Consider the following 27,274-nt stretch of genomic DNA (forward strand, 5'->3'; position numbering starts at 1 on the left):
TGGTGTTTAAAATATAACAAAACTTTAAAATGTAAAAAAAAAATTCTTATCTCTTGGGGAAACAAAAACAAGCAGTGGGTCAGGGAAGCGGTTTGCCAACCCCTGGCCTATATGATCTGTAAGATCTTTTCCAGAGAATAAATTCTCTAATTAGCAACAATTAAGACTGTCCACAAAGATGACAGACTACCATAAAACAGTGAGTTTCCTGTCTCTGGCAGAGTTCAAGAAGAGGCAATATATATGATTGCTTGTTGACATAGAATTATGTGCCAGGGGATGGACTAGATGGCATCTGACAGACAGCCCTTTGAAACCTAAGATTTATCGCTGATTAAGTTTGTGAGATAAGGGAGAAAGAGACGTCAGAAATGAGTAACATTTCCGGAATGGGTGTGACTGATGAAGAGAATTCATAAAGAATTTAATGAGGAGAAATAGGGAAATCAGAAGAATGACCATGTTCTAAGGTAGAGAGGGAAAGTTGGAGTTTGGACAAACTTAGTTTTAAGGCTGGCAGAATGCCCAGGTGAAGATAACCAGTTGGCTACACTGGAGATTTGGTTCTGGCCTGGGAAAGACCTTAATTTAGAAAGGCCAAGGTCATCCACTGCATCCCAGGCCAATGTCAGTCATCTTGACTTTTGTCCTGCCACTGCATTTTGATGACTGTGAAGGAGTGAGCTGACAACTTTGTACAATTCTGCTTCACTTAAATCTAATTCACCCACAAGTCAAGACCTCACCTTTGTGATGTCATTGGTCCTCTTTGAGAATGAAGGATAAACAATAAGAAAGGAAGTCAAAGTTAGAGATCTTTTCAGTCTTCTTAACTTTCATACCTCTCTTTCTTGCAATTCTACATTGTATCTGGCATTATAACTAAAGTTTTGGTTTCTTTTATGTAGATCTTATCTTCCCTTTTAGACTTGAAGCAATATTGAAGCAATAATTTACTTCCACAAACATTAAACACATACTCTATTACAAGGCATCATATTAAGAGCTAAGGAGAGAGATGATAACAATATTATAATAGCTAGCATTTACATAGTAAGTACTTTGAAAAGAGCTTTTCAAATATTATTTTATACTTGCAACAACCCTAGAAGATAGGTGCTCTTATTGTCTCAATTTTTGCAGATGGGGAAACTGAGGAAGATAAAGTTTAAGTGACATGCTGAGAGTTTCACACACTTAGTAAAGTGTCTAAGGCTGGATCTGAACTCAGGTCTTCCTAAATTCCTGTCCAGTACTCTCTCTACTATGCCTTTTAGCAATTACTCTGCTTAAGGAACTTGGAATCAAGAAGGGCATGGTGTTGTATAACTTACACATAGAAGGTGCTCAATAAATAATTCTTGAATGAACATACAACTGCCTCTATGTGTACTACTGTCTCATGTCAGGCACATAAATAACACACTGTATTTGCAGAGTTGACATCAACCACATCTTTTTAGAGACTAAATATCCCATTTGTTAGGGAGGTTTTCGAGGGCATATTTTGGATAGGGAGTAGGACTAGATGGTCACTAAACTCTATTTACAATGCCACATTGGTAAAGTGTTATAGAATACTAACTAAGGTAGGAGAAGAATGAAAGTAGATTGGCTGGGGTAAATGAATAGGCATGATAACCCTTATCAGAAATTTGTCAGTTCCTCATGGCAGAGGATAAAACTAGGGGTTAGAGGGAAGGGTAATATGGGCAGGAAGGAGAAAGATCAGGTGATTAGAAATGTTCCAATGTATTCAATTCACCTCCAACTTCTGTTAATCTTAAAATTCCACCAGGCTTTTCATTCCTGTCCTCCAAATAGGTGTAATCAATGAAGTGCTTATAGTTAGACATCTTCAATACATCAATAAATCATTTTTTTAAAAATAAATTATTACTTAGCTTAAAGAGATTGATTTATACTGTCTGCACCTGAAACTCAGGAGGTATTAATAGACTGACATACTTTGGGGTCAGCTGATGGCAACTTTTAAGCTAGCTCTACCCCAATACTAGTGCTACCTAACCTGCCTGATTCACCATTTTATGTAGAGCTTCAACAAAGAGCTACATTTGTACTGTTGCCTCATTCTGCTTTCTGGCATTGTTACGCTGTGATGTAAAAAGACAGACAAGATATCCCAGAAGTCAGTGCAGTTAACTGCACTCTGAGACACCCTGTATAGAAATAGCTCTTCATGCAAACTGGTTATTGACAGAGTATTTATTTTCCTGAATCCTTCTGGAAAAATGGGAGAGTGAATAGTGTTGATATATAATAGTTTGGGAAATATGGTTAAAAATAAAGTATATAAACTTGTATTTCCTGGAACTTCTGGACATTTATTTATTAAGTTATTATTAAACAATGCTGTCTACAAAACATGGAATAGTTGGCAATCTTTGGTGCTATAGAAAGTTTATACTGATAAGCCAACCTTGTAAGGTGTGGGGTGGTGTGGGGAGTTAGAAAAATACTATAAAATAAATTAAGGTGTATTCATTATAATGCCTAGAAATAACATTAATTTGTCTGATTACACGGATATAGGGAAATATACATGTAAATAAATACTTGAAAGACACTGATGAAATTTCCAAGATGTATGTATAACAATACTGTTTATTTATAGTTCTGTGGTTGTCCAGATATCTCCAAAGCATAGTACTCCAAATACATAAGTATGAATTTTGTTTTGATTTTAAAAAAACTAAACATTTCAATGGAAGAAAGTATACTAATAGAAAAGAAAAAAACCTAAGCCTAATGTATAATAAGCATAGTATAGTCAACAGTAATAAAACTTATGATCTCACAAAAGAAGTCTGCCATGACAACCAAAATACAGAAATTTGTATTCCCGGTACTTCAATTATTAAATTCCTTCTCCCATTAGCATATTGTGTTGGCAATATTAAACCAATTTGCAGCTTTTTGCAGTATTTCCCATTTGAATATTCTATTAAAGAAAAAAATAATTAAGAACTAAGTTATAAACTAACTGAGAAATAAACCCATTTTACTAATGTGAACTACACTTCTTATACAGATTGACTGTGGTGAGGTCTGCCTACTGGGGTGGGGGGAGGAACTTAACAGTATTTGCTCTCTCCCACAGGCATTAGTGACACAGCATCACAGCAGATGCACTTGTAATATGACTTAAGGAAGATAGACTAGACATATAGCCATCAAAACCTCCCTAGGTAGATATTAAAGGTGTGAATCTTCATTTTTGAAACAGAAAATATCATTGCACACAAAGAATAATTTTACATCCCTCGAGATTGTAGCCAGGTGAAAGTCCCACCCACTGACATCTCAAAGGCTGAAAATGAATTTCCAGGAGCCTGTAAAGACCCTGACACAAGTCAGGGAGAGGGAAGGAGCTCTGAAGAGGATCGAATTTTAGAGGCAAACAAATGACATCTAACAAAACTGTGTATTCTAGGTGGTGGAACCAAAAATTGAATGATGGAACAACAAAAGTCGTGACAATGAAGTGGGTCTCAAGACTGTTCTTTATGTAATAGAAATATAATAAAAGGAAGGCTGGCTACTGTTCCAGTAAAGAAGAAAACATATTTTGGTTGAGGTCGGCAGGAGCAACAAGGCTCGCCTTATGGAAAGAGGTGCCGGAGTTTGGCGTTGAGTTCCCTCTCCTTGGTTAAAAGATCCAGACTGTGCTTTTTGAAGGCTTCAGACTGCAACCAGAGCTCATCATAGGCCTTCTGGATTCTCTCCACCTTGCGGCTCAGCTCTTGAACTCTCAGGCTGCTATTCACGGTGGCAGCTTCCTGCTCAAAACGATCCAGCGCGTTCTTTCGAGCTGTCTCCGCCATCTCCAGCTTCTCCTCCAGCTGCTGGATCTCCAGCTGTTTGTTCTGAAGCACTTTGCCCCTCTCCATGGAGAGCTGCAGCAGCTCCTCCTTCTCCTTGGTCACTTTTTCCAGTTGGCTGCTCAGCTCGGAGCTCAAGCCCTTCTGCTTCTCCTCCGCCTTGGCCATCTTCGCCAGGGCTTTCCGGTGCAGCTCCTCCAGAGTCTGGAGCTGGCTTTGGAGGGAGCTGGTTTCCTCCGCGTGGGAGTTGGCCTGCTGGCACTGCAGGTCCATCAGCTCCTTCTCTCGGGCTTTGGCTCGGCTGGTGTCTTCAGCACATTTCCCCTTCAGGGCCTCTAGCTCTCTGGACAGTTTTTCTCCCTGGGCTGTGAGCTGACACACTTTGGCCTCCTGGTCCTTCAGGGCCTGGCTGAAATGTTCTTTGTTCTCCCTCCTCAGGATTTCGTTCTCCTCTCTCAGTTTCACATTCTGCCTCTTGTGTTCGTCCTTGAAGCGGATCATCTCCTCGTGGTTGGCGGCCAGGTCCATGAAGCGGGCCTCCAGCTTCAGCGTGCGCTGGGTCTGGGCCTCCAGGCTTTCCGCGTCATTCATCCTTTTCTCCTCCAGCTCCGTGTTGAGCTGCTCCAGGACTCGACAGCGCTCTAGCGTCTCATCAGCCCTGCGCTTCAGGATGCAGATGAGTTGAGATTGCTCCTGGAGGCGGGAACGTAACATAGCTTTTTCATTTTTTTCTTCACTAGATAGCCCGCGGAGGTTCTCCAAGGCTTCTTTCAAACCTTCTAGCTCTTTGCACTCCATATCATCATCATCTGGCTCTTTTAATGTGTTTTCCACCCCTGTGACTTTGGAGGGTGAGGTAGAAGAATTCATTTGGGGAGCTTTCTCTTTCTGAGGCATAAGAGCACTAGCTCCCTAAAACGGTGCTCTCAGCTCAGTGTCTAGTTGCAGCAATTTCAAAGGATGTTTAGTGTTGCTATGGAGGCTTCTGGACTTTCAAACTGTTTTTATTATCCTTTGGGGAGCTCTATGATTGGTTGAAAAGCTCAGAATGTTGTGATGTAATGAAGGCACGGCTGAGACATTACAAAGACAACTGTGGCCAGTTGGTCTTGGCTTTTCACCTAGCCCCAGCTCTTAGCTCTGCCTGTCATTCACTCATTAACTCAATTACCAGCCAACTGCTATGGAAAGAAAGCTGACAGCCTTGCTCCTCACCAGGAATAAACAAAGCAAACTGGATGTAATAAATCTTCTCCGGCCCTTTCCTCCTTTCTTTCTTGGAAAACGTATCAAGTTCCTTGATACTCTATAATGTCTAACTATTAAGTAGTAACTGAGCTCCGAGCCAAGATTATAACTTTTAAAATATCCTGTAGATAAAAACAGTGCTTAATATACTTTTCATGTTTGAACATTCGTAGATGGAGGGAAGAATCAAAGCCTGGAAAGGAAGCTTTGCCAACCACATGTACAGGCTGCATTCTGGACTCTCTGAACTTTCCCTACTCTGCCTGGAGATGGGTACCCCACTCCCCCCACTCCCCCCCCACTCCCCCCATCCCCTTTCAGCTTCCTTTTAGGTGTCCTCTTCCCCATTAGAATGTAAGTTTCTTGAGGGCAGCCACTGTCTTTCTGTTTGTATTTGTATTCCCAGCACTTAGCACGGTGCCTGGCACATAGTAAGCACTTAATAAATATTTATTGACTTGACAGCATATATATATATATATATATATATATCATACAACACAATTATGAACCAAGTCATTTTCAGCTTAAGAGCTCTGCTGTGCTAAATTGTAAAGTCAACTTGTTCTTTCCAGTTCCACCTTGATTCTACCTCTAGCCTAGCAAAGGTCTCTCTGAGCTCCCTGGACCTAGAGAAAACAATTCAATTCAATTTAATTCGATATATAAGCACCCTCTGTATCAGAAAGGTGCTGAGGAGCTTGAGATAGAAAAGGGAGTTTTAGTCAATCAACAAATATTTATTAAATGAAATTATGTAATAGGCACTTGATGTACACAGATACATCTAATATTAAGCTGGTAAATGATGGGGGCAGATGCAAGAGCCAAAGTGTTTTAAGGAATTTGAGGAGGAAGACAGCACATTTAGACTGGGACATTAGCACAGGCATGGATAAGGGTGTGCCTGAATGCCCAATCCAATGTGCCAGCAGCACTTTCATGGCAGTGGGGCTGTCCATGTTATTGGGGGGGAGGCTGTCTCTGGGAACCCCTGGGTGCTGTAGCCATTGCCTCTACTGCTGCTTCCTTCCTCTAGGGCCCCCTCACTTGCCCTTCATTGTTTCTGAAAGGCTCTGGAGCAGGAGGAAGACTTGGTTAGTGACTCAGTTGATAATATGAAAAGTCCCCATAGGACCTTTCAGACTCTCAGCAGGGCTACCTCTCCTGCTCAGATGACACTTCTGCAGATACATCCCAGGTCCTGTTCAGCAAGTGGGGTGTTTGCCCTCCTCCTTCCCATCCCAGGAGGCCCTCTGCTGCTTCCAGGACTCCAGCCTATTACAGTCAGGCCAAAATTATCTCAATAAATTTTTTCCCCTTCTCTAATGCTTAAGCCACTTTTTTAATGTGGCTCAGACTGCAGTTGGTAACTCCAGGCCTCTGTTTGCTTCGAACATAGAAGGCAACAAAGTCAAAATTTTAAGGTTTAAAAAGGTAGCCCTCCTGGTATTAGTCCTTAAACTCCACCGCTGGCAGTGTGGTGACAGTGCAGCACGGTCTGGTATTAGAAAAGGGACTTTTTTAACCAAGAAGACAAAGTTGAAAAGACTCTTCTGTATTTTAAGTTAAGAAACATTTAATTTAACAGGGCCCTTTGCAAAATTTGCTTTTTTTTTGCTAGGCAATGGGGTTGGTGACTTTCCCAGGGTCCCACAGCTAGTGAGTGTTATGTGTCTGAGGCCGGATTTGAAGTCAAGTCCTCCTGACTCCAGGACCAGTGCTCTATCCACTGCGCCACCTAGCTGCCCCCAAAATTTGCTTTTTAAAAACAAATTTTAGCAATTCTTTAAAAAAATAATTTTAGTTGTTTTTCTTTCTTTAATTTGATCAAGAAAAATAATATCTTTTATTACTGAAGATTCAATCAATGTTTACATTAAACAAAGTTCCATGGGTACACTCTTTAATAAAATATGCTACCCACACCTATGGGCATTAGGGTAGGCTTCATGAATATTTAAGTTTAGAGGTCTCATTTTCACTGTCATCCAAACCTTTGTTCCTCTTCACAAAGACCTGTTAACCTGAAGTCCTGTGTCTCTACAAAGGGAATCAATTGCTGTATGTTATCCCTACGTGAAGAAAAGCAGGGTGTCACACTGTCTTTGCTCTAGGCACAACTCCTAGGTTCCTGCTCTCCCAGGCAACCTTTCAATAGCTTGAACTGGTTGCTCTCACACCCAGAAATATCCCTCTGGTCATTTCTTTTCTTGGCTTAGAGCCTAACTCAAGTGCTATATAAATGTATTATTAAAGGAAGAGTTAGTGAATATTTAGAAGAGGAAGCAGGGAACAAAAAGAGTCAGCCTGGGTTTATCAAGATTAGCCATGCCAGACTAATGTCATTTTTCTCTTCTTAAATAATTGGATTACTTGACTCATCAATGTAGGGAAATTGCATTTGATAAAGTCTGTCCTGCTGGGAAAGTTGAAAAGAGATTAAAGTGCCCCCTTTTATCTAACCACCTTCTTGATTTATGCTTGTAGGTTGGGTCGCCTAGTGGACAACTTCCCCAGGTTCAAGGTACTTCATAAGTCTTCACTTCTAAAACTATAGCACATGAGCCCCTACTGATGCACTTACCTTCACCATTCAGCCAGAGGACTCAATCAGCTTAAAGCAAAGGCATTTATTGAAATAGCATTGTAAGAATAGAAGTTATGAGCACTACCCCCATAGACTTCTGGGGTATACTATTCCACAAATACAAACAAATGTCAGTGGGAAGAGCAGACACACCCACAGATTAATTACACTAGCAGAAAAGCACATACTGAGGGGGTGCAAATGGCCAAGTCAATTCACACCTATTGCACTGCAGTGTTCTAAAGTCTTTGTTTTTCTTTCAGTGATTCCAGGTAGCAGCATATCTTTCAAACAGGTTACCCTGTTGGGCTCTCTAGGCCTGCTCTCTCCAGAGTATGTTGTCTCCTACTGGGTGAGTTACTTTTTAGCAAGATGTACCTCTGGTGTGAGGGCTCACTAAGCCCCACCTTTGGTGTCCACCTTCACCCAACTGTCACCTGTGGCCCCAAGAAGCTGTAGCATGCACTGTGGCTACACCCTGGAGAACTGTCTCAGCAGATGGCCTAAACCAGGTTGAGGGTAATTGACAGGCCTCAAACTTGTTGGTGACTTAGGGGGATGTCTACTCCAACCAGTAAAGATTTTCCCTGGCACAATAGAACAATTTGTTCCAATGGCCACGAAGGTGGCTGAAGCAGGAGTACCTAGAGGTCAATGGGCATCAAAGATGCCAAGGTCATTCACAGCATCTGAGGCCATCACAGGTCATCTTGACTTTTGTCCTGCCATTGGACTTTGATGACTTGAGAAGAGAGAATGAGGCTGACTACTTTACGCAACTCTGCCTCACTTAAATCCAGTTCACAAGCAAGTCAAAACATCCCTTGTAATGTCATTGATCCTCTTTGAAAAGGAAGGAAAAACAACTGATGATGGGGGTGAGGGGAGGAAAGAAAAATCCTCTCATCCACCAATACACTCTAGAAGAGGCATAAGAGAATAAGTAGAGTTATTTCCTCTCAAAAATAGTTATTTCTTGAGTTATAAGAGTTACTTCCTCTCTTTTTCATCTCAATCCAGTAAGGCACACTTTCTAGTCATCTGCATCTCCACACAGCCTGCTTTTTGGAGTCTGGGTTTATTAACCAGTTAGTCAATAAACATTTATCAAGTACTTATTATGCACTAGCCATTATGTTAAGTGCTGGAGACACAAAAAGAGTTTGTAAAAGATAGTCTCTTTCTTCAAGGGCTTACAATTTAAAGGGAGAGACGGGTAAACAAATATGTACAAACAAGATAAGTAGGAAATAATTGAGAGGGAAGGCACCAGAATTAAGAAGGGTTGGGAAAGGCTTCTTATAGGAGAAGAGCTTTTAATTGGGACTTGAACAAAGCCAGGAAAGCCAGAAGGCGGAAGAAGAAGAGAATTCTAGGCTTGAGAGACAATCAGAGAAAATTCCCAGAGCCAAGAGACAGAGTTTCTTGTTTGTGGAACATCAAGGAGGGCAGTGTTATTGGACTGAAGGGTGAGAGGTATGGAAGAAGAAGACTGGAAAAGTGGGGGAGGGGAACATAGGGTATAAAAAGTTTTGAATGCCAACAGAAGATTGTGTATTTGATCCTAGAGACAATAGGGAACCACTGGGATTTATTGAGTAGAAAGACGTGGTTGCACCACTCTTTAAGAAAATCACTTTGTCCGGGGCAGCTAGGTGGCACAGTGGCTAGAGCTGAGTTGAAATCCAGCCTCGGACACATGACACTTACTAACTGTGTGACCATGGGCAAGTCACTTAACCCCAGTTGCCTCACCAAAAACAAAACAAAAACAACAAAAAAAATCACTTTGGCAGCTGAATGGAGTATGGACTGGAGAGGGAAGAGACTTTAGGCAGGGGCATATCAGCAGGCTGTTGCAATAGTCAAGGCATGAGGTGATGAGGGCCTGCATCAGGGGAGTGACACAATCAGAGAAGGGGGCCTATATAAGAGATGGTGCAAAGTGAAATCAACAGGCTTTGGTAACAGACTGGATATAGGGAGTGAGAGATCATGAAGAGTTGAGGATAACATTTAGGCTGTGGGCCTGAGACAATGAGAAGATGGTGGTGGTGCCTTTGACAGGGATGGGGAAGATTGAAGCGGGGAGGGTTTAGGAGGAAAGATGAGTTCAGTTTGGGACATGTTGAGCTAAAGATGTCTACAAGACATCCAATTTGAGGTGTCTAATAGGTAGTTTGAGATGTGAGACTAGAGGTCAATAGAGCAACTGAGGCAGGATAGGGAGATTTGAAAATCATCAGCACAGAATTGATAACTGAATCCATGGGAGCTGAGATTGCCAAGTGTAGTATAGAGGGAGAAAAGAAAAGGGCCTGGGACAGAGCCCTGTGGGACACCTATAGTTAGCGGGCATGACCTGGATGAGGATCCAGCAAAGAAGACTGATAAAGAGTAGTCAGATAGGTAGGATAATCATGAGTGGTGTCCTGAAAACCTGGACAGAAGAGCATATTAAGGAGAATAGGGTATCAAAGGCTTCAAAGAGATAAAGAAGAATGAGGATTGAGAAAAGGTCATTGAATTTGGCAATTAGATCACTGATAACTTTGGTTTGAGGAAGCATGAAAAGTTTTGGAAGAGCCACTGTGGGGAGTGGGATACTGAGTTGATAAAGGAGATGAGTAGGATTGCCTAGCAGCAGTGAGGGCCCACTTGAGATTGTATAACATAAATTTCTAGTGGACCTAGTCAGAATGGTTGTGCAATTTTCTCTACCTTCATTCAGCATGTATGTAGGAGTGAAAGCAGCACATGGTGGCAGTTATCCAAGGTTGAAATTTGGCAGGGCACAATTAATGTTACAAGGGGGCCATAGATTCAAGAGAAGACGACAGTGCAGAGAAGAACTCTTTCATTGAAAAGTCAAGATGCAGAAAACAAAAAAAGAGTGGCTAGTGCAGGAGTCATGACCTGGGAGAGAACTGAGAGGTCAAAGGATGAAGAATAGGTTATGCAATGGAAGGCAGATGGAGAAGCGGAAAGCCAATAGATTATGATCAGACAAGGGATTTGGGAACTGAACACAGAGGTGGTGCATTTGTGGATGATGGCAGGATCAAGAGTATGACCATTTTTGTGTGTGGCTGGAGTGGAGGAGTAGCTCATAGGAAGTGAGTACGTTGAGGAATTGAGAGATCAGGGTATTTGAGGGAAGGCTCAATATTTACATTGAAGTCCCCTAGTATGAGGACAGGAATTGGGGAGGAGAGAAAAATTGTGAGCCAGGTACTGAACTAGTTGAGGAGGGGAGTGACTTGGAGGTCTGTAGACAACAGCTACCAGGATTTTGATTGGGTAGTAGATATCTATAGCGTGGATCTGAAAGAGGGTGAGGTTACTGAGTGATGGAACTAGAGGGAGAACCTAGAAGCAGCAATGGGGAGCGAGGAGTATCCAACTCCCCCTCCTCACTCAGGGAGCACAGAATACTGAGTGAAGGCGCAGCTAGGACTGGAAAGGGTGGCCAGGGAGGCTGCAATATCAGAGGGAGCCAGGGCTCAGTGATTGCTAAAAGGTGGAAGGAGTGGGAAGGGATGAATGAAGGGATGTTTATTGCCTGGGAATTCCAGAGGACACAGTATGAGGGGTGGAACAGTTGAGGGGGTAGGAATAAAGGGTTGGGCGGTAGGGGATGGGGGATGGGCTTGGATGATGATCTCCAGAGGTTCAGAATAACTGGAGCGTGTAGGGTATTTCAGGTGTATGTATGGGCATCACTGAGTAGAAGGTGCTACTCCTCTTGGCAAAAGCTGGAGTCAGGCAGGATGAAAATGCAGCAGGAAATGGAAGGCATAGGATCAGATGGAAGGCCTTGCTTCTCTCCTCTTTCCTTCAAAGATTAGAGATTAGGTAAGAGATGTAGCAGCGGGAGATAGAAGTCAAATCTGTTCTCTTCTTCACTCAGAGGACAGGTGCAGCAGGGGGTGGAAGGCCTGAGATCAGAGGGGAAGTCACTCCTTTCCCTGCAGACTCTCTACCCTGAAGGAGGCAGGACATTAGGCTGACAGATACAGCAGGAGGTGGAAATCACCCTGGCTGTCCCCTAGCATCCTGCGCTGGGAGATCAGGCAGGTGTGGCAGGGAGTAGAAATCTTAAGCACGAGGAGAAGTCCTGTTGTGGAAGATGTGAGTCAGCCTGGCCCCTTACCACTTTCTCTTAGAGGACGTGTGCAGCAGGAGAAGGGAGGTTCCCAATCAAAGGAAGGTCTCTATTCTTCACCATTCCACCATGCTCCAGGTAGCCACCCTCTCTTGTCGCCTACAGCTCCACAGGACTTCCCTTGCCCCTTTCTGGGCATCCTCCACATCTGTTCCTTCCCCTAGATTGCCAGCCACGCACTGCTGAGAGACACCCTGGGACAAGTTCATCCAAGGAGGACTCCTTCTGGACAATGATAACTAATCTAAACCCATCTTCAAAGAGTAACATAGTTCCACTCCGAAATACCCATCCCATCTCAGTGATTCTGAACTCTGGTCGACATTCTTCAAACCCAAATCTCCATCCCCCCACTGACTGCTCCTTTATTCCCACCCCTCCCAATCCCTCCATCCCCCAACCTCCCAATCAAAAGCTAGTAAACCCTTCCACTGCGCTTTCTGGAATGCTGGACAGGTAACAAACTAGGTTTCATCTTCACCCCCTTGTTCCCACTCCAGGTGGATAATTTGAATTCTGGGACTGAAAACATCAAAGATTTCAATACAAATGAAAGGATAAGCTAACTGACCAAAGGCAAGGTACAAATGAAGTCTTGTTATAATTTATTTTGAAGACTAAAGGTTTTATAAAATACAATATTAAAATTACACATACACAGGAAACAAGAACGGTATAATTTAGCAATTAAATTCTAATCCTAAGCATATCTATAACCAAAATACATTGCTTTCACTTAGCCCAGTTACAGGAAGGCCAGAACCTTACAGGATCAGTGTTTTACATATGCTATTATAAAACTTGTCTTTTAGACCTATTTGAGTAAAACTTTGGCTGAAGTTCCGTCTGTGTCCAGTGGGTGGCACCACCATACTTCTAAGATTTTTTTAAGCCCTCAAGGAACCTCCATATGCTTATAGGTATGTCTAAATATGTCTAAAATGAAGGTTGCCCAGATAGTATGTAACCTGTTCAAACATTTAGCATCACTGAAGACAGAATCCCTCCTTTGACTATGAGTTACAACTAGATTTCCATCTTACATGTGGCCAACCTTTGTCTCCCCACCAATGTCCTTATCCTTGTTGTTTACTTGCTTTTTTTTTTTTAACAAGGACAATAATTAATTACCTTCCCTTATTAGCAACTGCTTTCCATACCCTAAATATCTATAACTAATGAGGGAATACTTGATGATCAAGCAGCAGATACAGGGGGAATGCAGCCCATCCTGGCAGATACAGAAAAGACGGCACTGTAGCATCAGCTCATGAACACACTAACCCGCATTTCCCATTTCTTCAGCAGCTTTCCCTCTGAAGCAGCATCATTAGTTCATGTGGATCACAACACACTTAGGGGGCTTCTTTTAATTTCAAGGGACGTCTTGATTGCATGTCTGCTTGCTGTTCGAATTCCTCTGGGTGTGGAGCGTGAGGATACGTGCAGGTTAGCAGTTTGACATGCCTTGGACGTCAAGGGAAGTTACGTGATGGTCTTTGTCCATGTGGTGGGATTTCCAGGGAAGCCCCCTGTGCTGTACTTTTTAATACAGGGAAATGAGGATATTGTTTTTCCACGGAGCCCCTGGGCCTTGAGAGGCTCTCTCTTATTTTGTCAGCTTGGCTATGAGCAGCATTCGGAGCGGGAGGATGTCTTCAACCCAAGTGTTGGGTGAGTTCACCATCCTTTCCCACAGAGAGATTTCTGCTGGAGTGGAGTCCATCCAGTCTACTTCAGTCCCATAACTTTTACCTGAAAGATCGGAAGGATGCATTTTTTAAAAGTAGCAGAATATTCAATTTTATTTGTTAAAACATTTATTAAGTACCAGTTATATGCCAGCACTGCGGTAGGCTCCAGAGATACCGAGACTAAAATACAGAACATTTCCTGCACTCAAAGACCTTACATTCTACCAGGGAGGTATACAGATGCATGTTAAAATGAAGTTAAACACAAATACATGTTAAACCCATACAATGTACTCTCAATTACCCTCATTAATGGAGGAACGCTGTGGCACAGATAATGGGGAAGTTACAAAAAGGCAAATTTCAGCTCAGTGAAAAAAAGAATTCTTTTTTTAAAAAAATAATTGTATTGATATCTTTTGTTTTTACATCACCTGGACTTCCCTCAGTATCTTTACCCTTCCTTTCCCAGAGGTATAATCCTTATAACAATGTTTAAACTGTTAAAAAAAATTAAAAATAATTTTTAAAAATTCAGTAGGACCAATCAGTACACTGAAAAATCTGACACTCTCTGCAGTGTTCCACACTTACCCCACATGCCCCTCCTCACCTTGCATGGAGCCAAGGTGGAGGAGAAGGATGAAGAATTTTGTAATAATTAGCTGGGGATACAGCTGGGACCTGGGATTTCCTTAGTAGAAGGAATTCCACTCTACCCATGCAGGTCACTGCCTTCCTTCTCTGCAACCTCCTAGAATCACAGAATCGAAGACCAAAAGCTAAAAGGGCTCGGAGTGCTCACTGAGTCCAGCCCCCTCATTTTACAGATGGGACAGCAGAAGCCCACAGTGGTTAAGAGACTTGCCCAAGGCCCTACAGGTAGTAAGTAGCAGAGGTGGTATGCAATCCCAGGTCTGTGGACATCAAATCCAACGTTCTTTCCGTTACAAGGGACAGAGACATGACTGTGATTTAACAGATGCAGAGATAACAATAGTATCTGCCTTCCATGGTTGTTGTGACAGTAAAATTAGATAATTATAAAGTACTTTTCAAACCTTAAAGCACTATATAAAATCTGTTATTATTATCTGTATGTGATGGAACACCACTGTGCCACAAGAAATAATGAAGGGCATGGTTTCAGAGAAATAATACTATAAAGACAATCAATTTTGAAAGTTTCAGGAATTCTGATCAACACAACAACCAGCCATGATTCCAGAGGACTCATGAGAAAACAGGCCACCCACCTCCTAAAAGAAAGGTGATGTATTTAAAGTATAGCTACACACACACACACACATATACTTTTTTATTTGTATTTTGACATGGCCAATCTGAGAATTTGTTTTGCATGCCTATACATATTTGTAATAGGGTTTTTGTTTTTCTTGCTTTCTCAATGGAAGGGAAGGAGGTAGAGGGGAATAAAGATGAATTTTCATTTAAATTTTTTTTAAAAAATAAAAATAGAAAAAAAAACAAAAATGAATTTTGATAAATTATGAGCCCACTGGAGTTTTTGGCTCATGTTAAGCTGCAAAACGTAAGAAGTCATACCTCTTCCAAAGCCTATCCGTAGTCCTCCCAAAAACTGATTGGTTAATTTGTGGTGATCCCAGACAGTCAGCTCTACACAGGCTTCTTTTAAATCTCCAGGCCTAAAACCATCATAGACCATTGTGTGGTTGAAGAGAGGATTGGTTGTTTTTCCTACAGCCCTTGTCTTCTGACGACTTTTCCTACTTGTATCTGGCAGGATGGTACTTCAAAGAGAAATGATACGGTGAGGCCACATTTCATAAGTCAGCCAATGTGTCTGTATCCTTTCTACTCACAATACAGCTATGTAACTCAGTATAGGCATATAGGACTGGGGGGGGGTGTTAGACAAGGGGCAATTGTGATCTTTTTAGAAAGGATAATATAGTTACTTCTTAATTATCTATGAAAGAGGAGGAAATACCAACAGTTTACAAAAATCAATCAACAAGCATTTATTACATGCCTACTATGTGTCTGGCACTATGCTAGGCACTGGGTATACATATACAAGTGAGAGTGGCAGCTTGGCTGCTTCAAATGAGTTAGATGACTCCCCTACCCCCATCCCATATTTCCATTATATTTTATGTAAGCCAATAGTAAAATGTATTTATTTTCCCTAAGTTCACACTGGCAGGGCTGACAGGGCAGGTGGCCTGCAAGTATGCGAAGGGGCCAATGAAAAACATCCACAGATAATCTGCAAAGGAGATCACTGACATAGTTAGCAGAAAGTGGGCTGTATAGGAAAGTGCTGGTGAAGATTATTTGCAAAATTACCTTGTCTCTTGCCAACTTTAATGCTAAATAAAGCCTTTGCGTACATGCTTCACTATCTCTCAAAAAGTAAATTTGTTTAACCTATGGTCTATGAGATTCAAGATCACCATCTAGAAAAATAAAGCTGGCTCCCCAAACCTGTTGTACAACAGCACCAAGAGCAAAGCAACCCTGAGAGCGATGTTACCATTTGACAAAAGAATTCAGGTGGTTTCCTCGGAGGTGGGGGAGGTCAATGCATTCCTTCACCCAGATGTGTACTTCTCCAGTTGTAGCAAGTTTTTTACCTGCAACAATAAAATGAGAGAAAGTCACACTGTAGAAGGTCCACTAGGGTTCAAGTTCACCATTACATTCTCTTTACATACTGCAGCTCTGTAGCGTTATACAAGGTACCCTGTTATTCAGCTACTTGCCATTTAAACTAGACTTCAAAGGTGATTAAAAAAAAACAATAAAAAATTTAGGTCTTGATTTTTTTAAAGGAGTATTGGGGAGAAAAGGCATCCTGTGATCTCATTCAAGCTATATGTTTCAATCCTCCCACAGGAGGCATGCCAGACGTGAAGATGGGAGGTGGCACAGCGGATTGCCCACCCTGGGGCACAGTGGGAGGAGGGCAACCAACAGGCAGCATCCAAAGCCTGGAGGAGGGGAGGAAGGAATGGTCTGAGTTGGAGGTAATTGTGAAGGCGGAAAACTGGGATTGTATGTCGCTGAAGGGTTGGTGGTGGCCATTTTGGACAGAGAGTGTTAGGGAGCCTGGGACAAAATTCAGTACTAATCAAGACATTATTAATTTAGTCAGATGTATTTCCCAATTACCTTACATAGGAAATCATGCTATTACACATAGCTTGAATACAACTGAATAAACTGAGGTGCCACTTACTTTTTTAACATAAGCCAATCCTTCATTTGAGTTGATTGTTCCCATTCTAACTAGGTATAAAGCTAGCCCTTCCACTTGTGAATCTCTCTGATTTATAAACTGAAATTTCTTGACATTTAAAAAATTCTGTATTTTGAAAAGACCTTAAGTATTATCTCCAAAACAGAGAAATCCTTGTTGTAATGAAGAAATGTTATAGCCTTTATTTACAATCTCCTCAATGCTGACTCAGCAATATTTTAAAGGCACAGTACAGCAAATGTACAAGGTTCACCACTGATTAAAAAAAAATACCGCACAAAAGTTTCTTAAATCACAATGATTACCAGAGTAGAAATTTATAAAAATAACCAAAATGCAACAACATGGAAAAAAGCCGAGATTTGCTCTCATCCGTGTCTTTCTCTGGGTCTCACTCGGTAGCATCCTCTTGCTGCTGTCTCTTCCAAAGTTTGGCCGTGGCCAGCAGTTTGAAGTTGGGTTGGTTTGCTGCATCTTCTGGAAAGATGTCATGGTAGTACTCTTCCCAGACAATATCAGACCCATCTTCTGCCTGCACTTTTCTTCTCTTCTTAACTTTCTCTGGCATGAGTTCGTCGACTCTCTTCCCTTTGAGATTCTGTTCCAAATTCATCTTCAAGGTTTTGCCAGGATTCTAATAACACAAGTCCTTCTTCCTTCTCTTTACGGTTTCTCATGGTTTTGTTGGCTTCTTCATAAATTTGTCTGCACTGAGTTAACCTTTCTTCATTTCCTACAGACAGCTCAAATTGGGCAAAACTGATCCATACCTTAACATGCTGTGTTCGTTGTGGCAATCTCCAGTAGAGACTTCTTGCTTTTTCAGATCCTTCTTGTTCTGTTTCAAAATCAAGGGAGGATTTCCAAAGCACCTCTGGCATGTCTAAGCACCGCTGGCCAATAGCTAATTCATAGATCTCCCAGGCTTTCTTGATATCTCCAAGAACTGTCTCTAATTTGGCAAACTTGATCCACCGGGTGCAATTTTCTGGTGCAAATTCCAGGAACTTTTCACAAAATTTCTGGCGCTGGTTAAATTCTCGAAGCTGCAGCTCCAATTCAATGAAGACTTTAAATAATTTGTTTTGGGGACACTTGCCAATAGAGGTTCCCAAAACTCTTCTGGCAAATGGTAGATTTTTCTGTCTTATTTAAACTGGGCATACAGTAGCCACATTTTAGTAAATGTAAACTTTTGTGAGGAATCAGTTTGAGACAAGCTTGATATGCCTGTCTGGTCCTGTCTGGATCCTTTGCCTCCAACTCTTCATAAAGAGCACAGTTGATCCAGAGGTATATATACTGCTTCCAGTGCCTCTTCTCTTGGACTGGTGGCACGTTGGCGATGGCCCTTTCATATATCTCTCACATAGCGTCTGGCTCCTCTGCATCCCTTTCCACCAATTGCAAATAACCACACCAGGCATCATAATTTTGTGAATTGGTCTTCGCTTCCTCTTTGCACTGGAATCTCCATTTGCTCACAATGATGTCTTCAATACCTTGCCTATCTCCAAATTTCTTTTCAAAAAGTGTGTCATTTTTAAAGAGCGCTTGGGCTGCCTGCTTTGAAATTCTGTCCAGAGCATATTTGTAGATCACTCATGCCCTTTCAAATTTTTAATTTTCTTCAAACTTTGCAAAGGCCACATAGAGATGTTTATCTATGTGCTCTTCTCTAAAGAATTCCACAGCTCTTTCATATACTTTCCTTGCATGAGCAAAGTAGCCATGTTTTTCTTCAAAGTGAGCATACTTGACCCAGTTCTTAACATCAAGGTGCACAAGGACAAATCGTTGGTAAACACTGTGCCTGATCCACCTCTTTATATCTCAGTTCAAAGTTGATATAGGAGTGCCGGGCTTGGTACTCAGGCCGCCATCCTATCTAGCATTCCAGTATTTGCTGGCCCCCTGCAATATTTCCCAGTATCTCCTCCATATAAGTGTATATGTGCCAGAACTGGTTGAGCTGGGGAGGAGTTGTAATGGCCCAGTGCCAGACATTTCGGGCAAGGTTTACTTTGTCGATTCTTCATTTCCATTTCTGCATATCTTAGCCAGAGAGTGATATTTCTGTAGTCGACATCTAAGGCACACTTACATATGGAACAGGCTCTTTTAATTTCTTTTAGCCTCTTTTCCCATGGGGTGTATTCTATCCAGTTACCAATCACAGTTCTATTCCTCCTTGCATTGTCCTCAAAAGTCTTTCTTTTCCTTAGTTTAGTTTGTAATCATTTAATTCTGCTTCATCTGTGATCTTCTGTTGAGGGGGTGGTAGAAGAAGCTCAAGCTCTCTTTTTTTGGCGGGGAGGGGTGAGGCAATCAGGGTTAAATGACTTGCCCAGGGTCACACAGCTAGTGAGTGTTATGTGTCTGAGGTCATATTTGAACTCAGGTCTTCCTGACTCCAGGGCCGGTGCTCTATCCATTACACCATCTAGCTGCCCCTCAAGCTCTCTTTCTTTAGCTTCCCTTAAAAGCTGGTCTGCTGTGATCTGCACTTCAGCAGGGGCTTTGGTTTTCATCCCTGCCACTTTGGGGATTCATGTTTTCGTGTATGGGCTGAGATATCTTCAGAGCTGGCTCAAATCCATAGGTGATAAACCTTTAAACTCTCTGAGACCTCCCTGATTCAATCAAGAAATTGAAGTCAATGGTCTCTCTTTCACAGTGACCAAAGATGCCAGGGGAGCAGGGAGACTCTCTCAGCCTCCTTTATATCCAGGTCTGCCTCCCTGACAGCAAACAGAGAACAGCAATCCTGATTTTGGTGGATATCTAATGATGTGGTGGGCTAAGAGTTCACAACTCCTTCTGGGAAGGGGGAGGAGTGTGAACTGAAACTAAAGCAGACTCTAGCAATCTGGGCAAGGGAAACCATTCCATTCGGGATTTCTCTAGCTAAGTTGTTCCTTTCTAAGCCAGTGATCTCAACATGCTTACATTTTCTTCCTATAATCTCTGTCTCTCTCTCATTCATAAATATATACATATGCATATATATGTCTGTCTCTGTGTATATATGTATGTATGTACACACACACACACACACACACACACGTATCCCTGTAGCGGTCTGGCAAACCATACCTTTCTTCTTTCCTTGATATTCTCCTCTTAAACATTCATTTTACTCACTCAATTTCTACGTTTTTCACATTCAACCATATCTCAGAGTATATTCACTCCATGAATTTCTCTTTATAATTTTAGCACATATTGTTGTTAAACAAACCCAGTGACTTACTCAGATCTTTACTTTCTCAGTTATATAGGTAATTTCAACTCAGGTGACCTTTCCCCCAATTTACCTATCATTACCAAACTCTATTACTTGATTAGTCACAATTCAAGTACTTTCTAGGAGATCAAATCTCTTCTCTCATTCTCCCAGATGGGGATAGAAACCTGAACTTCCTATTCCTAGTCCCACTATATTGAAGATGTTTGTGGAATAAACCCCTCAAAAATCCGTTAAGATGTTCTTAATAATTACAAAAATCTTTAGGAGGCCCTGCAGAAGCTTATACCTCTACTGAAGCACAGGTGGGATCCCAAGTTCTCTCAGCCCTAGTTAGCAGCTTGCAAAAGACTTCACTGCTCAATTGACACTTAAGGTCTGGCATGTCTTTTATAAAGATCAACTCAAAGCATTTTTTTCCAAATTAAACACACTTACTCTTTTTTCTGTCTATTACTCTTCACTTTTCAGAATCTAGAGAGAGCTAATATTCTGTTCTAAATCAAGACAGATGTATTTTCAAATTCTGAACATTTCTTCTATAAAGAGTTCTTACATACATAAGGCCACTATCAAGAAACCTTGATCAAAGTATTCCTTAAAGAACAAATATTTATTTTTGCAATTTTAAACACCCTGCTCTAAGGTCAGATATTGAGTGAGCAATTGTAGGGAACAGAACACCATCAGAGACCAAGGAATTGTAGCCCTAAGTTTTTATAAGGATCTCTTCCTATTAGGCATACAAGGGGATTTAGACATAAGGAGAAAGGAGCTGTTCTACAAAAGTGAAAAAGGAATCCAGGGAAGCCATACTAGAAGACAATTTAGGAAGATGCTGAAACCCCCAACAACATTTAAAATTTAAAGCCTTCATTATCAAGTGAATGTGTCTCCAACCTTAAAGCTAACATGGGGTTATGTGGATAACTGGGATTAGGACCTCAGGTCCTGAAAGAAAAAAAAAATTATCTCCCAAACCAATACATTTCATGAATCTCAAAGATCCTTTCTTAAATAAGCTTCCCCTTTTCATGAAACTAGGAAAGGGGTAACATTTAAAATACAGTTTTGGTGGCCAAGAAGCCAGAGAGTTCTTAAGATTCAAATCGAATACAATCTACAAATTTTAGTTTGGGGATCCAATTACATTTGAATTCACAGACTTTTCGTATTCAAGGTAATTTCCTAATTAAAGTTCCAGTCTCAAAACTAGGCTCCGAGTTAAAACAAAATTTCTTTCTACACTCAGCTTCAGGCAGCCAGTTAGCATTTGTTAAGATTACCTTATTCAACTTCTAAAGATATTCAACTTCTAAAACTGGTGGAAAAGGGGGTTGGAAGGGAGCACCTGGAGAGAAGTCGGGCTAGGATCTTGGGGTCTAGGGAAAAGAAAAACTATCTTGGAGATTCACAGACCTTCCCTGTCTCCCTTTCTCAGGAAGCTATTTGCTGCTGGCAAGGCAAGGTAATTAGATAAGGGAGAAGGAGCTGAGGGAAGCCAAGAGAACTAGAGAAGAAGGGGTTAAGGCAAGCTAGAAATCTGGAGACTAGATCAAAGAGGCAGCAGGTCAAAGGAGTGGGGAAGAAGAGGGTAAGGGAGCAGAAAAGGAATTGGGGAAAAGACTGAGCTGATGGTTATCAGAAAACAGTTTTAATGGCAGGATCAGTTTGGGCTTCTATTATAATAACCCTTAAATCTTTCAATTTCTGATAATTAAAAGATGCATATGGGGGCCATAATGATTCCCAGCTGTTGTTTCAGACCAAATATCACAGAGATTTCACTTTCTCTCTTTTTTTTTCCCATCCCTAGCACATTGGGGAGCTCTCCTTTATCCTATACTATAAGGAGTTTTTCTAAGGGAGTTCCTTTTGGCACACTTTGTTTTTGCTATTTTGGAGATGTGTATGTATGTATATGTTATATATGTACATATATGTTACAGCAAAGAACAATTGTGAACAAACAAGTTATTCTGAGTATTATAAATACTCAGATCAACCTAAAGGATCTATGAAGGAAGATGCTATCCACCTCCAGAGAAAGAACTGATAAATAGAAGTAAGCATAGTATGGTTAAAAATTGTTTATCAAATGTCATACTACAAGAAAAGTTAGAAACATATTAATATTCACAACATCAAGAATTTAAATGCATGGAACAACCTTTTTTTTTTGTTTTCAGAAATGATTTTATTTGGGGTGTGCAAGTGGAAAGAATGATAGGGAGTAGTTCCTTTCTGCATGCTGGGTAGATAAACTGTGAAGACTTTATAGGAGAACCCATTTAAGAGTCACCCACAGGACAGCTAGGTGGGAATGACCTGTGATGACAGAAGCATGGAAGTATGGAGTGCATCTTAACTTCTCTGCCCATCTAGGACCATGTTTATGTGCTGTAGGCAGACAGGGATGAAATGGGGGATTGAGATACACTTGAGTACCTCAGGGAGATGTGTCACTTCTTACTGGCAAAGCATTGGTAAGGTCTAGGGGGACCTGGAGACAAAGATGCTTTCCTTTTCTTTGGAAGAAAAAGTCCTAGTGCCTAACTATCCCAGAATGCTCTCTTTTTCATCTAACCACCATTTAGGAACGGTATCCTAAGCTTCATGATAGTGAAGCCATCTCCATGGAAGTCCTGTCTGCAAACCAGACCAGTTCTTATGATACTGAAGCCATCATGACCCCTTTGTTAAGATGAGAAGTGTTAACAAGGATTTGATGGTCTTTTTTGTAACTACTTAGCCATTTAATTTCTTAACTATGTACCTAAAGAGTATCTGTAATTGTTGTGAGAACTAACACACTGGATGTAAGAATTAGGATCTAAAGCAAGTTTGGAGTTCTGGAATAATGCATCAAAATGAACAAAGTGAAATTGAATGAGCATAAATGTGAGGAAAGATGGAGTCATGACTGACTGACCCATGTAATTTTAGAGATACCTCAGAGGTTGTTTAGTTCGAACCTCTTGTTTCGGTCAAATTCCCTTCACTAGAGCCTTAACAAAAGGATCAAGCAATTTCTATTTCTGTAACCTCAGTGCCTTGCATATGGCAAGTGCTTAATGAATATTTAGTGAAAATGAAATTTTACCCTACAGAACCCACATAATTTCTACTTTCGGTCACCAATAGAAGAAAACACATTAATATTTGAGGTATTAATGTACGACCATGTCGTTAAGTGACCTTTGATAACAGCACCTGACCACATCCAAGAAATAAAACATCTCCAATAGGGTCTAAGTATGAAGCAGAGATGTTGCCTGCATCTAATAACCAGTATCATTACATCACAGGTAAGTACAGCATTATCCTCAACAGTAATTTGGTCCCCTGTGCTGTGGATAACTTTCTGGAAAATGCTGCTAGAAACATCCATGACTGTACCCAAAACACACACATTGGAATTTCAGTGGGGAGAGTGACAGTGGAGGCTAGAATGAATCCAACCAAGAGAATCACCATGGACAGAAGTACATACCTAAGAATGGTTCTGGGACATACTGGAGGGCTAATTTCATTTCACCTCTGTTTTCTGCTTCGATGGCAATTGGTGCTGTCTGGAAATTAATAAACATTGATGACAACCAAGCATAGCTTGTCTGTAATTCACCTGAGGTGAGATATATTTTGATGCAAGGTGAGAGGTGCAAACCCATCCCATCCTGGATCTGAATGAGGCGTATCACGTAAAATTTCTCCTAATATTAGGGATAGAACCCCAGTCCCCTCCTCTCATTTAACATCTGGCAAAACATAATTAAATACCTCTAGGTCAGTAGGTGGGGACACATGTGGCCTTCTAGGTCCTTAAGTGCAGCCTTTTCACTGAATCCAAATTTTACAGAATAAATTGTTATTAGAGGTCTATATTCTTAAGGTGGGTGAACCCCCTCCCCTGCCCTTGCCCTCACTTTTCTTGCTTCTATGATAGTGAAAAATTTTGCTGTTGGATATTATCTGACATGAAAGTGGTTCAGCCTTATCCACAACCCAACACACTAAACTCTCCTTATCACCTACTGCTTCTGTAAGGTAGAAAAAGAAAACAGCAAATGTACATTGTGGCCTTCTCAAAATTAAATTGAACTCATTAATTTGTCCTAATGAAAGAGAGCCACTAAAAATTACAACAAATTAGAATTTGAGAATACTTTTTTAAATAATTGGAACTATATCATTTTAAAATACAAATGAGGTTTCATCCCTTTCAAATCCCTTTAAGGGAACGCTGTACAGAATACTGTATCTCCCATCACCATTCCTTTGCACTGGCTATTCCCTATGGCTGGAATAATCTCCCTCCTACCCTTATATTCTTAGAGACTCTGCATTCCTTGAAGGAATTAGAATAAGCAATGAGGAAATAAAACTATCACTCTTTGTAGATGATGTGATGGTATACTTAGATGATCCTAGAGAATTAACTAAAAAATTAAATGAAATAATTAACAACTTTAGCAAAGTTACTGTACAGAATTGACTAAAAAAAACTAGATGAAATAACTAACAACTTTAACAAAGTTGTAGGATATAAAATAAACCCATATAAATCATCATAAACATTTCTATACATTGCCAACAAAGTCCAGCAGCAAGAGATAGAGAAATTACTTTTAAAATAACTACACAATCTAGAATACTTGGGAGTATACCTGCCAAGACAAACCTAGGAACTATATGAACACAATTACAAAACGCTTTTCACACAAACAAAATCAGACCTAAACAATTGGAAAAATATTGATTGCTCATGGGTAGGCTGAGCCAATATAATAAAAATTACAATTCTACCTAAATTAATCGATTTGTTCAGTGCCATACCAATCAAACTATCAAAAATTATTTTATAGAGCTAGAAAAAGAGCACAACAATATTCATCTGGAAGAACAAAAGGTCAAGAATATCAAGGGAATCAATGAAAAAAATGTGAAGGAAGATAGCCTAGCTATACCAGATCTCAAAGTTCCTGCCCTGGAAGAGCTCATAATCTAATGAATCTGAACATATTCATTTGGCTCTTGGAAGATAGATGTGCATGAGATTCGCACTTGGAGTTTTTCTACCTTGGCAGGACTTTTGCAGGCTTCCTAGGTAGGTAGAGGGAAGATCCCTTCAGGAACCCAGGGTCAGTTCACTGGAGTTCTTTATTAACATATTTTTATGTGTGGTATCCAAAGGGCCAAAAGTCTGCTTGAGAAGACTAGAAGTTCTCACCTTGTGCACCATGTTGACTCACTACAATTTAGCAATGGAAAAGGCCTTAAAGATCATCTGGTCCAACTCCCTCCTTTTATGGCTAAGGAAACAGACTCATGGAAGGTGACTTTTCTAAGACCATTCAAGCAATAAGTAACAGAGTGGAGATTTGAACCCAGATTCTCTGACTTAAATCCAACACTCTTTCCACTACTCCACGTGGTCCTCTAAACACCCCTTTTTACTACCAAAAGTACAAAAGTAAAGAAATTAACTCTATTTCTGATTGCAAAGATTGCCAAAGACAAATGAACTGGGTGTCTATTAATCAGGTTTTACTGGAGCATCGGGCAGCTAGGTGACTCAATGGAGAGAGCGTTAGGCCTAGAGTCAGGAAGACTCATCTTTACGAGTTCAAGTCTGGCCTCAGACACTTACTAGCTATGTGACTCTAGCCAAGTCACTAAACCCAGTTTGCCTTGGTTTCCTCATCTGTAAAATAAGCTGGAGAAGGAAATGGCAATGCAGTATCTTTGCCAAGAAAACCCCAAAGGGGTTCGGAAGAGTCTGAAACGAAGGAACAATGCCACCACTATAGTATCACTTGATGCTGCCAAACCAAAATGCTATAAATTAACTCAGAACTTACCCTGCGATTCAAAGGGTACCACTTCAATTGTTTATTCTGTTTGTTGTCCCAGTCCCATGTTTCCAGGTCAAGTTCTACTTCCCCAAGGAAACTGTTGCGTTTGAACGTGTCCCGATGCCAGACGGAGAGGTTCAGTTTCTGATTCTTCAGGCTCTGCTTGTCAATTTTATACTGCGGCAAACAAGGCAAGAATTAGGAATTTAAGTTTAAGTCTTTTCATACCGATGACAACTTGTATTTCTATTGTTCTTTTCCATTCTCAAAACACCTCCATCATGATGATGTTGTCAGTGAATTAGCGTATATATCATTATTGCTATATTACTCAGAAAGGCAAGGAGATTTGTCTATAGTCACAGTTGGCAAGTACAAAAGTTCAAGGATGGCAGGGATGGAGAAAGAAAGTCATCAACATGGGACAGATTTTTTTTTCACATATAATATATCAGGTCTTGCTGGTGTTCCAAAGCTAGGCTAAATACAATGCTTCTTTTTCCCTGTAGCTGAAATCTGTTCCTCTCAAAAGAATTCTTTTTGCACACACACACACACACACACACACACACAGAGAAATTATTATTTTCAATTATATTATAACCAATTATTAAATTAGGATTAAGGTGCTTTCTCTCAATCAGCGACCAGCCCCTGTAAGTCAGTCAGCCTCTGAAGGACATTGCTGATAGATAAGATTGCCCAAATTCTCCTGGGAACAAGCTCTTAGATCTTGGGCAGAACCCCACCAAACAGGAAGAACTTACTTCTGTTTAGCATGTAAACAGAATCTAATCTAGGTGAATTCCAGCCCTAAAGCATTAAGGCTATGCTCCTGCCCCTCCTCCACTGGAATTTAGGGTAACCCAGCTCATGAAGGAGAAAATCAAGCAGAGTGGTCTGGATAGAGATGGATTCCTTTGTCCAGAGAACTAGAGGTGTCTGAGTCTCATGATCAAGCCACTTCTCAGCAAGAGAGAGTGAGGGCTTTCAGCCCACCTCATTTGAAAGTCCACTCCCTCATTAACTGTTCACCAATCAGAGTTGATTTTCACCTGTCAGGGGTACCCCCTTTTTAATACATTTATTAAGGCATTCTGTATCTCCATTAGATGTCTTTGCTTTCTGAGAGAAACCATTGACCATAAATTTATTACCAGTTAGCCCAATTGATTAATTACCCAGAAAATCAGTCTCTTAGGTTTTTCATTTCTCTCTCTCTCATACACACACATATACGTATATATGCACATACATACATATTCATATACATAGTGTATATATATATATATATATATATGTATATATATATATATATATATATATATATATGCCTCAGTTGGTAGCAAAGGCTATTGGTGTAATTTTAAGGGCTACATGTCTCTGGTC

The 27,274-nt window shown here is 40.8% G+C and overlaps 2 protein-coding genes and 1 pseudogene across 10 annotated transcripts in view; all 3 read right to left on the reverse strand.

The window, feature by feature from the left end:
* Positions 1 to 3,506: 3,506 nt before the first annotated feature.
* On the reverse strand, positions 3,507 to 4,907 carry CCDC89 (coiled-coil domain containing 89). Its single transcript, XM_020993787.2, has one exon. The coding sequence runs from the start codon at positions 4,737 to 4,739 to the stop codon at positions 3,624 to 3,626; it is 1,116 nt and encodes a 371-aa protein (XP_020849446.1). The 5' UTR covers positions 4,740 to 4,907; the 3' UTR covers positions 3,507 to 3,623.
* Positions 4,908 to 12,433: 7,526 nt separating this feature from the next.
* Positions 12,434 to 27,274, reverse strand: part of SYTL2 (synaptotagmin like 2) — a 136,368-nt gene continuing 121,527 nt past the window's right edge. For all 9 annotated transcript variants that reach the window (XM_020993723.2, XM_078156960.1, XM_078156961.1 and 6 more), the window contains 5 exons: positions 25,892 to 26,062; positions 23,524 to 23,602; positions 16,058 to 16,157; positions 15,106 to 15,311; positions 12,434 to 13,600 (listed from right to left, as the gene is read on the reverse strand). In XM_020993723.2, coding sequence (XP_020849382.1) covers positions 13,455 to 13,600; positions 15,106 to 15,311; positions 16,058 to 16,157; positions 23,524 to 23,602; positions 25,892 to 26,062 — 702 coding nt within the window. In that variant the 3' untranslated portion in view covers positions 12,434 to 13,454. The remainder of the gene's footprint in view (positions 13,601 to 15,105; positions 15,312 to 16,057; positions 16,158 to 23,523; positions 23,603 to 25,891; positions 26,063 to 27,274) is intronic.
* LOC110213373 (crooked neck-like protein 1 pseudogene) lies at positions 17,062 to 18,963 on the reverse strand (annotated as a pseudogene).

The sequence above is a fragment of the Phascolarctos cinereus genome, unplaced genomic scaffold, assembly GCF_003287225.1.
Source record: "Phascolarctos cinereus isolate Bilbo 61053 unplaced genomic scaffold, phaCin_HiC Scaffold_726;HRSCAF=1367, whole genome shotgun sequence".
Lineage (NCBI taxonomy): Eukaryota > Metazoa > Chordata > Mammalia > Diprotodontia > Phascolarctidae > Phascolarctos > Phascolarctos cinereus.